Here is an 18657-nt window from a genome sequence, read left to right as displayed (position 1 = left end):
CTTTGTTTAACGGTTGCATATGAAAAGACACATGAATATGGATACAAAACTCAAACAAAGGATCTTATGCTTAAGAGATTGACACGTGGTCTGAAATCGGAAAACATTACACCAAGTTAGTAGAGGTTTTGCACCATCACGTGCCCATCCCATAATACTGCTTGGGTTTCCTGTGGTTAGATGGCAGAACAATAAAATCCCTTTGCTCTTGGAAATTTAATTGTTTCACATTTAAAACGACTGTATTGTTCCTGCCATCACAACATGGCTGCCGTCACGTGGTGGTGCAAAACCCCTATAAAGAGGCATATTGAACCCATTTTCCTTTGCAATGCTGACTTATGCAGACACATGCTGTGCGGGCATTTTATGATAAGTGTGAGGAAAGACATTCGAAGCTGGAGGAATGCACAAACTTGGCTTTCCTTGTCACGCACTGGTCATGCACTTGTCCCAGAGTTGCTATATACTTACTTACTATGCTTTCAGTGCATTTACCTTAACCTGTCATTATGTTGTTCAAGGTTGATTGTTCATGTATGTTCTTTTGCAGTGAGTTAGCGATCTTGAATCATATTGATGTCGAGGAAGAAATTAAAAGGCCATATCGTGAACTTTCACCTCTGGCCAGGATTTTCTCTTTCTTTCTCATGAGGTAACTTTCATTTACTATTTCTTTCTTTTTTCTTGCCTGGAATTTAGTCAAAATGTTTTTTCCACAGTTTTTATTCTCTTGAGATTTTCTTCCCTTTTTTATCCGTGTTACACGTCTAAAATTTGAATAAGAATCATAAAAAGAATCAAGTGAATCTCAATGGCTGGGTTTAAATCTGCTGATGAAAGACTTTACATCCCATTATCTGCTCCACATGGTGATCAAACACTGAACACCATGTGCTGTCAGCCAGAAAGAATTCTATTGAAAACTTGTGATTCAGCTGATGAACATTTAGCACGAGACAAGAAAAGACGTGAAGTCTAAGTTGTCCTCACAGAAGTATTTTTTTCATTGTCTTGTATTTTCCAGGAAGGGGATTGTACCAACTCGCACGTGGTTCAGAGTGTGGCAAGCAACGACCATCTTTATTGCTGGGATCTACATGGTCACCTTGGGGCTCCAAGCAGCTGTTCTTCACGTTGATATCCCTCTGTGGATCCTCAACTACATCTTTGATGTCATGTTTTTGGTTGATATGTAAGTATCTTTGGGTCAATAGCCAACATCTCGTCTCAGTATTTACCATAATTTTTCATCAAACCCCATTATTTGCCATCACTTACCATCATTTGCCATAATTTTGCATCAAACCCCATCATTTACCATGATTTTCCATCAAACCCCATCATTTACCATAATTTTCCATCAAACCCCATCATTTGCCATAATTTTCCATTAAACCCCATCATTTGCCATAATTTTCCATCAAACCCCATTATTTACCATAATTTTCCATCAAACCCCATCATTTGCCATAATTTTCCATCAAACCCCATCATTTGCCATGATTTTCCATCAAACCCCATCATTTGCCATAACTTTCCATCAAACCCCATCATTTGCCATAATTTTCCATCAAGCCCCATCATTTGCCATAATTTTCCATCAAACCCCATCATTTGCCATAATTTTCCATCAAACCCCATCGTTTGCCATAATTTTCCATCAAACCCCATCATTTGCCATAATTTTCCATCAAACCCCATCATTTGCCATAATTTTCCATCAAACCCCATCATTTGCTATAATTTTCCATCAAACCCCATCATTTGCCATAATTTTCCATCAAACCCCATCATTTGCCATAATTTACCATCACTTACCATCATCATCTGCCATCCCTTACCAACATTTGCTATCATTTGCCAACACTTACCATCATTTGCCATCACTTACCACCATTTACTATTATTTGTCATCATTTACTAAAAGATAAATATTAAGAAGCATTTCTTTATAATATTCTATATCAATTGATGATATATTTAAATAGAGTTTTCTGTTCAAATTTTCACCATGTTTCCATAGATACATCAAGTTCCACGTGGGATTCTACAACGACAATAACATCCTCGTGACCCATCCTGTGATGACAGCAAAGAACTACTTAAGGTATCCTTGTAGTTTTGTCTAACTCGTATTTGACCAAGATAAAGGGAGGGAGAGGGCAAGATTGCTCCCTAATATGGGCTTAATTTGCATATTTTAGTGCTTACTAGTAATGGGCTATATTTATTTAATGGCAATCAGGATGACCATTGGTGGAGTAAAGAGCAACATTTCTCCCGCCAATATGGGCTTAATTTGCATATTTTAGTGCTTACTAGTAATGGGCTATATTTATTTAATGGCAATCAGGATGACCATTGGTGGAGTAAAGAGCAACATTTCTCCCCAATATGGGCTTAATTTGCATATTTTAGTGCTTACTAGTAATGGGCTATATTTATTTAACGGAAATTAGGATGACCATTGGTGGAGTAAAGGGCAACATTTCTCCACAATATGGGCTTAATTTGCATATTTTAGTGTTTACTAGTAATGGGCTATATTTATTTAATGGCAATCAGGATGACCATTGGTGGAGTAAAGGGCAACATTTCTCCCCATTACGGGCTTAATTTGCATATTTTAGTGCTTACTAATAATGGGCTATATTTATTTAATGGAAATCAGGATGACCGTTGGTGGAGTAATGGGCAACATTTCTCCATGGACTTAATTTGCGTACTGCCTATAAAGCTTACAAGACAACTGCTTTAGCTCAACCGAAAACTAGAATAACCATTTTTATCTTTATCGTTTTATCGCAGAACTAACTTTTTCTTGGATTTGTTTTGCTGTCTGCCAACCGATATTATCGTGCTTGCTATCTGGCCTGAGCAGTACGGTAAGGATTACTGTAGCTTGTTTGGATTCACTCTCATGAAAATATTGAAGGAATTCTGATTTAACAAAAAAATTCGGTTCGTTCTCTCCAGGAGTGTTGCGTATCCTGGCCTTTGCAAGGCTGAACAGATGCCTCCATATCTACAAAATCGTGAGTAAAAAATAAATTAAAAATAAGAATTATAACAGCTTAGCAGATGTGTTCATTTTTACAAAATCATAATTGAAAATGAATCACAACACAAAATATTTCCATCTAAATACTTGTTAAACTCACTGCCAAGAGATGAGCTTGGCAATTAATTAATTGCTTGACCCCCAATGATCAGACATAACGGGGCAAAAGGTTAGATGTCATGTGTATGTCCCACCCTGCAAATCCTTCCGGGTCCCCCCAACTACTGCTACTTGGGCAGGACCGCTGACCAACATTGTCTCGATTTTAACCTCGCCTAACTTATATTAACCACCCTCATCATACATACCTCATAGGTTCTATATTGTCTTTGCATAAACTGATCATATTTTCCTTATAGGCGCTGTTTTTTGGATTCATGGAAGGTCGTCTTGGAAAATCCGAAAACTTTTACAGGTAAAAAAATCCACAGGAACCCCAAACCAGCAAATTTTTGACCTTCACAGAATAGAGGGTTTACTTTCATATTTAATCGTCCACTCTCGAAATATGCTTCGCTTGTCAAGCACAAAGGTTTTAGTACGAGGCTTCGTGCGAAATTAAATTTATTCTTTTCTCCTTTCACGAATCACTGAGCATTATGCACAAAGACTTGCATTGAAACCTTTGAGCGTGACAAGCTAAGCATATTTCGGAAGTGGATTATTAAATATGAAAGGAAAACCTCCATTCTGTGAAGATCAAAAATTAAGATTATCAACAAGAAGTCATGTTGCGTGACACACTACGTCACGCATTCTGTCTGATATTTGTGTTTGACCAATAATTTTAGAAAATTCAAGTTTGCGGTGTACATGGGTCTGTTTACGCACTACGTGGCCTGTGGGTGGCTTGTTATCTCATGTGTTGGTCAGGATGATGGCACACATGAGTGTAAGAGCGACTCTTGGGTCAAGAATGTAATTCATGAAATAGGTAAGATATTTCAAACTATTGCTGTTTCAGCTTGTATTGTCAGTCATGTGACCGACCACGTGATACATCACATGATCCACATCTGACATCACGATAGCCACTTGATAAATTCGATAGACCACGTGACAGACCAACTCACAATCACGTGATAGACTACTTAATGATCACATGACACGTCACGTGATAGAACGTCATGTCCTAATGACAATCCATCAAACTTTTCTTGTTGACCCTCCTTGTGTAGGCTGAAAAAGGATTATTAAATGAAACTAGCTTACAGGAAAGTCTTATTCTTAGCATTTTTTTACCAGGGCACGACGCTGCTTATCATCGTTACATGACGACTTTCTACTGGGCAGCGGCGACAACCGCTTCTGTTGGTTATGGTGACGTGCACGCTTACCTTACTGGCGAGGTAAATATGCTTTTTAAAGTGTTATCATATGATATGGTAATAATCATGATGATAATAATAATGATGATGAGAGTAATGATTATGATGATAGTATTGATGATGATGATGGGTGAAAATGATGTTGTTCATGGTGAAGATAGTTTGATGATGATGGTCTTGGTGATGATGATGGTCTTGGTGATGGGCATGGGGATGGTGATGGTGATGGTGATGTTGATGGGGGTGATTAGTGATGATGATGGTGGTCTTGGTAATGATGATGATGATGGTCTTGGTGATGGGGATGGTGATGGGGATGGGGATGATGATGGTGATGGCGATGGTGGTGATTAGTGATGATGATGATGGTCTTGGTGATGGGGATGATGGTCTTGGTGATGGGGATGGTGATGGTGATGGGGATGATGATAGTGATGGCGATGGTGGTGATTAGTGATGATGATGATGGTCTTGGTGATGGGGATGATGATGGTCTTGGTGATGATGATGATGCTGATGGTGATAGTGATGACAAACGTTGATGATGGTGATGCTACTATCGATGATGTTACTATTACTATATCGATGATGTTATTGACGATGATGAGTGATGATGATGATGTTCTTAATAATAATAATAATAGTAATGACAATGGCGATGATAGTTTTACTTTTGTTAATTAACTGCTATTTGTCATTGTTCCAGATGACATACTCTTTGTTCTGCATGGTGATTGGCATCGTGTTCTACGGTTACATCATCGCTGCCGTCGCCGCTAGTTTGGCCAACGCAGACGCGCAAAGAGCTCGCTACCAAGAACGTCTCGGTGCCATCAAAAACTTCCTTGAGGTAAACTGCTTATCTTTAACAACATTTTGTCGAGATCTTCGTCATTTCCCATCACTTACCACCAATAGTCCCCTTCACAGTTCCCTGCGCCATCTTGAAAGGTAGCCGTGCCTTTGCATCTAAGCGAGACGAACGGTGAGCTTGCAATGATAGAAACGTTTTTTTAACACCTTGGACAATTATTCACAGGTCTCTATCATTGCAAGCTCGCCGTTCGTCTCGCTTCGATGCAAAGGCATGGCTACCTTTCAAGATGGCACAGGGAACTGTGAAGGGGACTAATACCATCAGTCACCATCATTTGCCATCATTTCCTATCAATCACCATCATTTGTCATCAATGGTCATTCTTACCAGACAAATCCTTAATTCCCAGAGTTTTTTAACTAAGACCTTTGAAACTTTGATTATAAGTTGCTATACAAGGACAACGGAGCATCCTCAAAAGTAGGTCAAGGGGGGGGGGGGGTGTTAATTGGACTCGAAAACGACTTGGTTAACACCACAAAATGTAATGGACGGTAGCAAAACGTGAAGGACCTGAACCTTCCCCCCTCCCCTCCCCCCTCCTTCGCTATAGTTCCTGTTCAACAGAAGAAAACATTTAAAAAAAATCATTTTAAAAGTAAATACCAGAAAGCTAATCACTATTCTTCGACCTTAAAAATAGACCCGTATGAATTCATGTCTATAAAACATTTTATTGCAGGACCAGAATATCGCAGAACACCTACGAAACCGTGTTATCAGGTAAAGAATATGCACGATCGATTATCGACCAATTACGTCGGCGGATTCGATTGTTTTTCCAAACGATAGTTGCAATACAAATTTTAACTTCAATGTTTCCACTCACTCTTCGGTATTCCGAGTACCTATCGATTTGCGTACGACTGATTATCGATTAATCGATTGTTTTCCCAACAATAATTGCAATACAAATTTTAACTTCAATGTTTCCACTCACTCTTCGGTATTCCGAGTACCTATCGATTTGCGTCGTACGACTGATTATCGATTAATCGATTGTTTTCCCAACAATAATTGCAATGCAAAGTTTAACTTCAATGTTTGTATAATTTTGCGCATGCGTTTTTCACTCACTCTCCGTTATTCCGAGTAGCTATTGATTTGCGTACTATTAATTATCGATTAACCAGTGTTATGTTTTTTATTTCAGTCATTACGAGTATATTTGGATTCGTAATCGAGGTGTTGACCCAAGCTCTCTCTTCCAAGGGATACCGCTGGCCTTACAAGCCGACATAACACTTAGTGTGTACAAGGATATGATAGAGAAGGTTTGTCACTTGTTAGATCCAGCTGATCTGAGAGAAAATGATAGCCAATCAGAATCGTGAAATTTTTCAAAACGGAGGTGTCTCTTATTCTGATTTCCAGGCCACCAAATAAATAAATAAATAAATAAATATATATACATAACGAAAAAAATAATTTCAGATCAGTTGGATACTGTTGTATGAAAATGTTTGATGTCTGCGCTGAAGAAATTTCTCTCCTCTGAACCAGATACTCCTTTTGTAGTTACGCGTGTGCTCGCAGAGATCCTTCTGCGTGTCCCCACAAACCTCTTATATTATTTGTTAGCTTTGTTCCATTGTATAACTTGGGTTCTTTTGTTGTTTCTGTTGAAATATGTGTCCGGTATACGAAGAAGGAGCCGCAAAAAAGCACTCAACCATCGCTTAGCGGACACCCGATATCGCTGACAGAAGCAACATCGCCGGCGACAAAGAAATGACCATAATTAATTCGCGTTATCGTGATAATTGTTCAGTTTTTTCTTCTTCGTAGGTACCTTTGTTCCAAGGGACGGAAATCGGTTTCTTGAAGATGTTATCGATGTACATAAAGCCTGTGTATTTCTTGGCCAAAGAATATGTAGTGAGGAAAGGCGACATTGGACAAGAGGTTAGTAAACATATGGACATCACTTGATCAGCCAGCATATTCATCACGTGATTTTAGCATTCCAAGATTACGCGACATTATGATCACGTGAACATTGTTTGTACCCACGTGATGTCTCTGTCCTATATACTCACGTGAACATGAAATGTACCCACGTGATGTCTCTGTCTTACATGATCACGTGAACATGAAATGTACCCACGTGATGTCTCTGTCTTACATGATCACGTGAACATGAAATGTACCCACGTGATGTCTCTGTCCTACATCATCACGTGAACATGAAATGTACCCAAGTAATGTCTGTCTTACATGATCACGTGAACATGAAATGTACCCACGTGATGTCTCTGTCTTACATGATCACGTGAACATGAAATGTACCCAAGTGATGTCTCTGTCTTACATGATCACGTGAACATGAAATGTACCCAAGTGATGTCTCTGTCTTACATGATCACGTGAACATGAAATGTACTCACGTGATGTCTCTATTCTACATGATCACGTGAACATGAAATGTACCCAAGTGATGTCTCTGTCTTACATGATCACGTGAACATGAAATGTACCCAAGTGATGTCTCTGTCTTACATGATCACGTGAACATGAAATTACCCAAGTGATGTCTCTGTCTTACATGATCACGTGAACATGAAATTACCCAAGTGATGTCTCTGTCTTACATGATCACGTGAACATGAAATGTACCCAAGTGATGTCTCTATTCTACATGATCACGTGAACATGAAATGTACCCACGTGATGTCTCTGTCTTACATGATCACGTGAACATGAAATGTACCCAAGTGATGTCTCTGTCTTACATGATCACGTGAACATGAAATTACCCAAGTGATGTCTCTGTCTTACATGATCACGTGAACATGAAATGTACCCACGTGATGTCTCTGTCTTACATGATCACGTGAACATGAAATGTACCCACGTGATGTCTCTGTCTTACATGATCACGTGAACATGAAATGTACCCACGTGATGTCTCTGTCTTACATGATCACGTGAACATGAAATGTACCCACGTGATGTCTCTGTCCTACATGATCACGTGAACATGAAATGTACCCAAGTGATGTCTCTGTCTTACATGATCACGTGAACATGAAATGTACCCACGTGATGTCTCTGTCTTACATGATCACGTGAACATGAAATGTACCCACGTGATGTCTCTGTCTTACATGATCACGTGAACATGAAATGTACCCACGTGATGTCTCTGTCTTACATCATCACGTGAACATGAAATGTACCCAAGTAATGTCTCTGTCTTACATGATCACGTGAACATGAAATGTACCCACGTGATGTCTCTGTCCTACATGATCACGTGAACATGAAATGTACCCAAGTAATGTCTCTGTCTTACATGATCACGTGAACATGAAATGTACCCACGTGATGTCTCTGTCCTACATGATCACGTGAACATGAAATGTACCCAAGTAATGTCTCTGTCTTACATGATCACGTGAACATGAAATGTACCCACGTGATGTCTCTGTCCTACATGATCACGTGAACATATACCCACGTGATGTCTCTGTCCTACATGATCACGTGAACATATACCCACGTGATGTCTCTGTCCTACATGATCACGTGAACATATACCCACGTGATGTCTCTGTCCTACATGATCACGTGCACATATACCCACGTGATGTCTCTGTCCTACATGATCACGTGAACATATACCCACGTGATAACTCTGTCCTACATGATCACGTAATCATGAAATGTACGCACGTGATGTTCGTACCGAAATCACGTGACGGCAGGTAGTTATCACGTGAACTGTACCCTAACAGCACGTCTTTTTTGTCTGTTAGATGTATTTTATCCATGCGGGTCAAGTTGAAGTGGTCTCCGAGCATGAAAGACCTATCGTATTCGACACAATGGGAGGTGGCAGGTTCTTTGGCGAGATCAGTATTGTCTTTAGCTGTCCAAGAACCGCCTCCATCAGGTAGGCCTCGATAACATTACAAGCGGGGCCAGAATATATCCCATGAAGGAGGGATTGAGAATGTTGCTTATATTCATGAAAGGGATGCATCTTGTAAGAAGAGGAATTTTCACGAACAAAACATGGCGCCCAAATTTATTCCTTTCATATTTCCCTTCATGTGGAATGTTCTCAACCGTTTGCAACAAATTGCATGATTGGTTTTAGAAAAAATATAGGGTCAAAAATGACAATAGAATGGTCTTCTGAACGCGTAAACAAAACTTAACCTAAGAAAAGAGGTGTTTTACCATGGGGCAATCAAAGAGCAGGTTCCCAATGGTGAAGACTTACTGTAACCTTTTTCTCGCTAAGACAGGGTTCCCATCACATCGTTATTTTTCTCGCAGGACGAAAACCAACTGTGATGTGTTCGTACTGACCAAAGCTGACCTTGACGAGGTACTGAGTCACTACCCTTTGATCAAGAAGAAAATCTTAGAGACTGCAGAGGAGAGACAGAGGATGGTCAGGGAGAGAGCTGCTGCTTTCGCTGCCAAGAAGAAGGAGGAAGAAGACCAGAAGAAGAAAGAGGAGGAAGATAGGAAGAGACGAGAGGAAGAGAATAAGGTACAAGGGGAGATCCAGGGGGGTGCATTGGGTGGTAAGGCACCCCCTTTTGGAGTTTCGATAAAATTAAATAATAATAATAATAATAATGATAATAATAACAATATTTGAAGCTTGTCTAAGATCGAGAGGAAAAAAAGATATCTTGTTGGTTACGTCACAAATCACGTAGCACACGGAGAAATCACGTGACAACACTTTCCAATAAGCCTTTTCACAGTTTAAGAATCGATACCACTGCGCATGCGATTTTATCCCGAATTTCTACCTTCTTTTGTCTAAACCTTCTTTTGTTCTTAATTAAACAAAGGAAGGTGAGAAATTCGGGATAAAATCGCATGCGCAGTGGAATCGATTCTTAAACTATGAAAAGGCTTATACTAAAACCATTCAGCAAAATATTTGACAGTCAGCTTTATTTTATGCCCAATGAAAAACACGTGACAAATGACGCAATAAATATGTCACGTCACGTGAACAGATAAAACACTGTTAAATAATTTATAATTTATAAATTTATGATTTGTTTATTTTATTTTATATTTTATTTTCTTTGACGTCCACTTGCAGGATAAAGAGAGTGTTAAAGACGATGATGGAAAAAACACCAAGGAAACGAAGAAAGAAGAACCGGCAGAAACGACGGTTGTAGTAGAGGACGCGGCAGACGAGAAGACCAGTTGCATCAAAACCTGTTTTACCGGTTCATTAGAACTTATCACTGGGCTTGTGATCATGCCTGATAGTAAGCTTAGGATCATCACCTTCGTCAACTGCCTTCTTATCTTTGCCACGAGTATCACCATCACTTACATGGTACGTTAAGGGAATAGACCGTTTTCTCAAGATTGCGTGCGCATCCAAATTTAAGGAACTTGACGGGCCACGATGCCAGAACACAAGTATTATCATGCATTGCTGAAGAAATAGAAAACGCGCGCGCGTGCTGTCATAAAGCACGCGGGGGTTGGCAAAACACGAGAGAAGTGTTAGGAGAACTTCTCGAGTGTTCTGCCAGCCCCCAAGTGCTTTATGACTGCACACAGCACAGCAAGCAAGTTTTTTATTTCTTTTATAAAATACAAATTACAATAATAGAGAGGAATAACGCAACGGAAAGTGCGCGCGCGTGCAATGTGCTCTCATGAAGCACGCGCTCCAAACCAATCAGAACGCGACATTCATAACAGTTATTTTATAATATGAATTTGTTTTCGATAAGAATTCATAAAATCGATTATTCTCCTCTTTGAATATAAAACTGGCTTCTCAATTTTACTGAATTTGCGTTTTTCAGTTTTGTGGCCCGTCAAGTTGGATGCTCACACAACCTTGAGAAAACGATCTATTGAAATTTTGTCAAGTACATTCGGTGTATTGCAGTGCATTCTGGGCTGTTTTGAGGGACATACTTTCAAGATGGCACCTTTTTCGTCCCTTTAACAGCCCCACAATGTACAGTCTGTTCAGCCTCCTTCCAACATGATTCAAGTTCTCTAATGCTAGTGGCGATGGTGATGATTTTACTAAGACATCTATTTTCTTTTTCCAGGCCGCATTTCAAGACCATCCGTGGTACCTGCTCACCTTCGACTACGTCTGTGAAGCGTCATTTTACTTAGAGGTAATATTCTCGATTCTCTTTCTCTTTCTCTTTTATTCGGATCACCTTTTCCACTTTTCACCATTTCCCATCTTTCTATAATTTCTGTTTTCATTCTCCTTTATTTCTAGCAGCTTATCCATTTCTAATTTGTACTTTCATTTTCTCTTTTATTATCAGTATATATATATCCCATTAATTTATTCATTTACTCCTTATTTACTTTTCATTTATTTCTCCCATCTTTTCTATTCCCATTTCCAGATATTCTTCAACTTCCACCTGGCCTTCGTCGACAACGTCGGTGACGTCATTACCGACCACCGGAGCCTGGTAATGAATTACGTCAAGGGGAAGTTCCGATTCGACCTGGTTGCTAACTTCCCTATCGACATCTTTGCACTGGCTGCACCCGCGGGCAGAAAACTCGAGATTCTATCATTCCTTAGGCTTCTTCACTTGTTGAGACTCGTGCGGATGGAGCAGTTTTTCACTGAATACGGCAAGAAGCTTGACATCGAGTAAGTTCTAGAATAATGTGGTTTTAGCAGATTTCTTATGCCTTTTCCAGACTAATGCGTTTTGGAAACGCTCCGTTTTCGTTTCACCGAAAACGCATCGAAAACTTCGCGTCCACACTAGCGTTTTCAAAAACTGCGCATGCGAAAAATTAACAGACGTGTGGTGTGAATGGCGTCCGCTTTTTTGAAAGCCTCCATCTTCGCTGTCCAGAGGAATACGATAGGCTTAGGCTTATTCAAGATATCTTCTCTTACTGTGCAGACACACTAACCTGGAACACTTGAATAAAACTGACCAATCAAATAACAGTAAGCTAGACAGAGATTGAACTGATAACATGGGTTAGCCAATCAGATTATCACGTTCTCACGCCCTTATTATATTGATGTGCTATCTGATTGGCTGGTTAAGAATATTGAACTAAATGTCACGATATGATTGGTTAATTATCAAAATGTTTCCGGTTGGAGTATCCGCACGGTAAAAGTATTTTTATGGCTTATTCAATAAGAGTGCTTTGTCATGTCACGGTCACGGCACGTCACATTCGTTTGGTAAACGTCACGCAATGCATGCCTTCTCGATAAAGATATATCCTCTTGATTTGAATTATGTTGTTTATTGTACAGTGTATTCAAGGTTCGCATGAGCAAGCTTCTGTTTGATGTCATTCTCATGGTGCACCTGTTTGCCTGTGGATGGTATTTTATCGACTGCCCTGATGCTGTGTGCTGGCCAGAAGAGTCCTGGATCTTTACTCAAGGTACGCACGATAGTTCTTTTGCAACAGCAAGTCACGTGACCCTATTCCCTTTAAAAAGAGAAGTTGCGTCAAATTGGAAATCATAAATGGAAAGAGAACCTCGCTATTAGTAAGAAGACAAAGCTTTAGCCTATGACATGTAACACAGGAGAATTGGCAATGGCTTTGCCATTCAGCACATTTTCCCATACAAATCCTTATACATTTATTCGATTTTATGTGATGTCATTTCTCCTATAGTCAACATTACGAGCTAAAACTTACTAATATCTTACTAATATCATCTATCAATCAATCGCGGAACGGCTACCTGGCCAGTTCATTTGGTAAAACATTGTCCTATCATAAGGGGGGGGGGGGGGCGGGGGTTGTTGTAGAGTAGGCGCACCTTCAGCTCCTCCGACCCCCGAAAAAGCACCTCACGTTAAATAGTTAAGGTGACTGCCTACTTTTGGAAATTGATTTAAACTTTTTTTAAAACTTCGATTTTCCGAATTGAAATTTAATGCTGATTCCAAATCTGGAAAGAAAAATAGGGTGTCCCGAGCTCGTTTTCGAGATAATCAGCATTTAATGGAAGCCTACGCACGAACTTTTGGAGTAAAAATTGCGCCACTGGAAGTGATTAGAAAAAAATTAAGATTCATAAGATAATAGTTATTTGCAGACTATGTGATTGCACGAATGAAGGCTAGTCAATCATTCTACAATAATACATGGATATTTTCGACAAAAAGACAATACATTGATTTGTCATATTTTGTAGTTTCGGTGCTCTTAAAAAATCTCATAAAGTGGAACAAAAATCCCTACAAAAATCTATTTTTTCATGTGTTACTGATTTAAACTTTTTCTAAAATGTTGATATAACCCAGATTTGTAGGAGTTTTCTCGAATGAGCTATTAAAAAATAGAGAGTCCTGTGCAAAATTTGAGGGTTTTGCCCTGTTGAAGCTCAAAACGTGTATGGTTCTTCAATATAATCTTGTAGATTTTTCAGCGGTTTTTGAGCGCGCGCACATCGTGGGCTCAATTCGAACGTTCAAAAGTAGGCAGCCACCTTAACTTCCCCCCTGAATTCATCTTTTATTTGACATCCCAAAAACTTTGCGAACGTGGCTTGTTTTTCTGGAGCACTCATCAGAAAAATTATCCTATTTTTCGACCTCATTTTAGGACTAGAAACCAGCAGCGCCATCAGTCTATACAGCACGGCACTTTACTGGGTCGTTGCCACGGTTACGTCTACTGGATACGGTGACGTCCACGCGGACAATGATGTCGAGATGGGTAAGACAAAAATTTTCTTTGGGCTACAGTCTGTGGAGATCATTTATTGTTTATTTGGGCTACCTGTGTTGTGTAGACTTTTTTGGGGGCTGCCTGTGAAAATAAATGGGTTACCTGTGTTGTTTAACGACCCTTGACTGTTCTTGTTGTTTACTCGTAGTGTACGCAAGCTCTGTCATGGTGATCGGCAAGCTTGTGTTTGGTTTTATCCTTGGTAATATCGCTTCAACATTAGCTAACGCTGAGATCGGCCGAGTAAAGTACGAGGAAAAGCTAGGAGCCATTGAGGTAATTTTTCTTTACTTTCAAAGTCGCGAGCACACTTTTTTATTCATTTATTCATTTATTCATTCATTCATTCATCCATCCATCCATCCATCCATCCATCCATCCATCCATCCATCCATCCATCCATCCATCCATCCATCCATCCATCCATCCACCCACCCACCCACCCACCCACCCATCCATCCATCCATCCATCCATCCATCCATCCATCCATCCATCCATCCATCCATCCATCCATCCATCCATCCATCCTTCCTTCCATCCATCCATCCATCCATCCATCCATCCATCCATTCATTCATTTATTTATTTATTATTATTTAACAGCTTTATTGGCCTTCAGATTCTCAATAAACAGAAAAATAACATACATACTAAAAAAAAGTAATTGTAATACAAGATATACTTTCAAAGTCGTGGGCACACGTTGCACTCAGGCATGGAATTAAAAACATAGCTAAAACATCTACGTATCTCTGCGTTTCCTGCGATGTTCTCGTACTCGTATGTAACCTTCTCTTGCTAGCAAAAACACGCTTTGACCTTGGACTTTGTTTCTATCGTTGTTTATGAAAATAATGGTTTTTTTCCCGCAGGCACACATGGATGACCAAGAAATCCCTCCCACGCTTCAACATCGCGTTAAAAACTTTTACCAGTTTATCTGGAATACAAACAAGTAAGTTTATGAAAATTCGGCTCTTTTTCCCGCACGGCGTGGTACGACTTGTTTTAGTGCGGTAGTAGCATTTCCCATTCATATGAAAGCCGCTTTTTATATTTGTGTGTATTTTTCTATTTTACCAGGGGGGTTGAATTCGATAGCTTGTTCTTCGATATGCCTCAGTGCATGAACGGTGAACTTGCCTATGCATTGACAGGAGACATCATCAAGAACGTAAGTGTAGTTACGATTCTTTTAATAGTATTTCAACATACAGACCTCCTTATCTTGGGCGTAATGTTTTCAGCCCACGTGTCATTCATTCTCTTGGGAACAAGATTCTATTTTTGAGTTGTATCCATATTCATGTTTCTTCTCATGTGCAACTGTTAAACAAAGAAATGATACTCTAGGGAATGACACGTGGTCTTGAGAACAAGATTCTTTGTTTGAGTTGTATCCATATTCATGTGTCTTCTCATGCACAACTGTTAAACAAAGAAATGATACTCAAGGGAATGACACGTGGTCTTGAGAACAAGATTCTTTGTTTGAGTTGTATTCATATTCATGTGTCTTCTCATGCACAACTGTTAAACAAAGAAATGATACTCTAGGGAAAGACACGTGGTCTGAAATAAAACCTACTGGCACGGTAACGGTAGAGAATTGAGGACATTCATTGGACCAATCAGATCGCGCAACAGAGTGAAAGAAATGTGGCAATAACACGGGGGTGTTCACGCTACGAATATGACTATTGAGCTAGTGACTGCGCGCGATGTTTACTGCTTACGTGACTGTAACGTCATCTTCACGTTCAAGCCGCGACACTGTGCGACTATACTCCACTGTTAACCAATCACAACGCCCAAAATTGCTTCTCATCCTATCAAAATGCTTGGCATAACAACTTATGCGTAAAATTGACATTTTCGTATGTTAACTATATTTTTTCTCGCGTTTAGATTGCGTTATTTAGCGATGCAGAAGTGCCATTTATTCGTCTTCTAGCCACCAAGGCTCGACCTTGTAAGTTCCACGCAAAAGAGTTCATCGTGCGTAAAGGAGATATTGGCCAGGAAATGTATATCATCAAGAAAGGACTGGTAAGGAATTATGCTAATTAGCTAGTACCCAGTCTCTACGGACAGACAAGAGCGAGTGTCTGTAATCTCTGCTTCTTTTTGTCACGTGCGGCGTGTTTTGCGCATTTTGCGCAATGCAAAAAATTAAAGCTATCGTTAATTTTTAAAGAAGTCAAACGCACTAGATATTTTGTTTTGCTTTTTGCGATCGTTTTCGATATTTGTAAATGTCTGGTAACATGGCCCAAGTTACTTGTGCATTGAACCAGTTACAGAAATCGTTTGCGAATACAATATTGGGGGAACATATAAAACCAATACTGGCGAACACGCCTCAAATCATTGTTCGCAGCGTTACATGCCACAGCTGCATATCGAGAAATTATTGCGACAACTACTTCTATTAGCCATTCCGAGGTTGAGGACAAACTGGATCGTGTTGGCATTGTAGTGCATTGTGGGACTGTTTAAGGGGACGACATAGACACCATCTTAGAAATATCTTTCCTAAAACAGCCCCAAAATGCTCTGCAATCGACACACTAAATCCCGTTTACTGTGAACTGCTTGTCAGCAATGCGTCTCTCGCAATACTTTGTAACGTTTATTTTCGATTATTTGTTTTAGGTTGAGATTGTGACTGAAGAACACCCCCCAGAAATCATCGAGACATTAGAAGAAGGATGTTTCTTCGGTGAGAAGAGCCTTGTTGTATCCACACCTCGCAGTGAATCTTTCCGTGCGGCAACACACGTCGATATATTCGTGCTCAAGAAAGAAGATCTGGATGAGGTGTTGGAGTACTTTGAAGAAGTCAAGGTGCTAGTCAAAAACAAGATGTTCGATCTCTACGGGATCCAACTATCCTAGACATACCAGTCCTAGTATTCTTTGTCTAGGAATTTTTTGATACTCGCTCTATGAAATCTGGACACTAACTCTAATGCAGCTACACTTTTACTTACTACGACTTAATACTACGACAATATACGACAAACCAACCTACTGCGACATGCGACATACGACATCCAACTTTGAGAGTCTTTTACGACTTCCGACACCAAAATCTCAGTGTCTATAATGTGGAACTGAGGATGTGATGGACACTACTGAATACAATCCATGCTTAGTCGACTTCCTACTACAACAACATACGACTAATAAACTACTCGCAAGTTGGAAGTCTGACATCCAATTGTAGGAGTCTCTAACAACTTCTGACACCAAAAAATGTCCGCAACGTTCAAGTTTGGGTGTGGTGAAATTTCGACAATCAATACGACAAAACTTATAACTACGACGTCTGACATTCAACTGTCACTAACATTGACTAAAACTGACTAAAGCAAAGACTGCAACCACCAAACCAAATGTCAACAAGGACTTCCAACGTGTATATCTGTCTGTATAATAACTAAGTTTGGGAGAATTTAGTGCAGTATTTGTTTACAGCATTGGACTATACAACTGACTGTGACAACCTACTTATCTTCAAAGATATTTACCTACGATATCTGAGCTGTGTAGAACATTGACCACCATCTACATTATGTAAATCTGCCCGTCAACTGCACTATCAAGTTGTAAAGCAACAAACTTCATCGAGTGTAAAAAGTTATCAAATATTGATATCTTTTTGATAACTTCAGCCACGTGACGTTGAAAATACAATTTTAACATCTCTTGAGACATGATCAAACAATAACACAAACCACACAATTATCGTAAAAAGCTGCATTTAAAACCCATCGCTTTCATCCTAAAATCTAAAACAAACAGAACTTTAACCTCAAAATTAAAATGGAAAACATTTACTGGAAATAAGGCTGATCAATTTCACATATATTAAGACAAAGAATAAATATATTTTTTATACTAACGTATCCTCTTTTACTTTAAGATTCCCTATTACAATATACTGAATATCCAAAAATGACCTATTTTGCACCTTCATGAATAATGCATATTTTTGGAAAAGGTGTGAAAACGGACCAAAATCGATCAAAACCATGGGCTATAGTCCATGCTTTTTGCTCGAAAATGGCCAAAAATGACCTATTTTGCATCCTTCATGAATAATGCATATTTTTGGAAAAGGTGTGAAAATGGACCAAAATCGATCAAAACCATGGGCTATAGTCCATGCTATTTGCTCGAAAATGGCCAAAAATGACCTATTTTGCATCATTCATGAATAATGCATATCTTTTCCAAAGGTGTGAAAATGGACCAAAATCGATCAAAACCATGGGCTATAGTCCATGCTTTTTGGTCGAAAATGGCTAAAAATGACCTATTTTGCATCCTTAAGAAATAATTCATATTTTTGGCAAAGGTGTGAAAATAATGCAAAATCGATCAATACCATGGGCTACAGTCCATGCTTTTTGGCCGAAAATGGCTAAAAATGACCTATTTTGCATCCTTCATAAATAATGCATATTTTTGGAAAAGGTGTGAAAATGGACAAAATCGATCAAAACCATGGGCTATAGTCCACGCTTTTTGCTCGAAAATGTCCAAAAATGACCTATTTTGCATCCTTCCTAAATAATGCATATTTTTGGAAATGGTGTGAAAATGGACCAAAATCGATGAAAACCAAGGGCTATAGTCCATGCTTTTTGCTCGAAAATGGCCAAAAATGACCTATTTTGCATCCTTA

The 18657-nt window shown here is 39.3% G+C and overlaps 1 protein-coding gene across 1 annotated transcript in view; it reads left to right on the top strand.

The window, feature by feature from the left end:
- The window catches only part of LOC116293808 (uncharacterized), a 31647-nt gene extending 13812 nt beyond the window's left edge, over positions 1 to 17835 (top strand). Inside the window, exons 21-44 of the mRNA XM_031701288.2 lie at positions 554 to 655; positions 1028 to 1195; positions 2027 to 2110; positions 2812 to 2888; positions 2980 to 3038; positions 3424 to 3479; positions 3856 to 3998; positions 4310 to 4413; positions 5099 to 5242; positions 5952 to 5992; positions 6423 to 6543; positions 7058 to 7174; positions 9028 to 9164; positions 9554 to 9773; positions 10344 to 10589; positions 11326 to 11397; positions 11641 to 11897; positions 12528 to 12661; positions 13838 to 13951; positions 14112 to 14239; positions 14837 to 14919; positions 15048 to 15138; positions 15873 to 16013; positions 16620 to 17835. Coding sequence (XP_031557148.2) covers positions 554 to 655; positions 1028 to 1195; positions 2027 to 2110; positions 2812 to 2888; positions 2980 to 3038; positions 3424 to 3479; positions 3856 to 3998; positions 4310 to 4413; positions 5099 to 5242; positions 5952 to 5992; positions 6423 to 6543; positions 7058 to 7174; positions 9028 to 9164; positions 9554 to 9773; positions 10344 to 10589; positions 11326 to 11397; positions 11641 to 11897; positions 12528 to 12661; positions 13838 to 13951; positions 14112 to 14239; positions 14837 to 14919; positions 15048 to 15138; positions 15873 to 16013; positions 16620 to 16862 — 3082 coding nt within the window. The 3' untranslated portion in view covers positions 16863 to 17835. The remainder of the gene's footprint in view (positions 1 to 553; positions 656 to 1027; positions 1196 to 2026; positions 2111 to 2811; positions 2889 to 2979; positions 3039 to 3423; positions 3480 to 3855; positions 3999 to 4309; positions 4414 to 5098; positions 5243 to 5951; positions 5993 to 6422; positions 6544 to 7057; positions 7175 to 9027; positions 9165 to 9553; positions 9774 to 10343; positions 10590 to 11325; positions 11398 to 11640; positions 11898 to 12527; positions 12662 to 13837; positions 13952 to 14111; positions 14240 to 14836; positions 14920 to 15047; positions 15139 to 15872; positions 16014 to 16619) is intronic.
- The last annotated feature ends 822 nt before the right edge of the window (positions 17836 to 18657 follow it).

Source organism: Actinia tenebrosa, unplaced genomic scaffold (genome assembly GCF_029948245.1).
Source record: "Actinia tenebrosa isolate PJP-AT-01 unplaced genomic scaffold, QUT_ActTen_1.0 PGA_scaffold14__42_contigs__length_11649687, whole genome shotgun sequence".
Lineage (NCBI taxonomy): Eukaryota > Metazoa > Cnidaria > Anthozoa > Actiniaria > Actiniidae > Actinia > Actinia tenebrosa.
The sequence above is the reverse complement of the archived record's forward strand: the minus strand, read 5'-3'. Positions and strand labels throughout refer to the sequence as shown.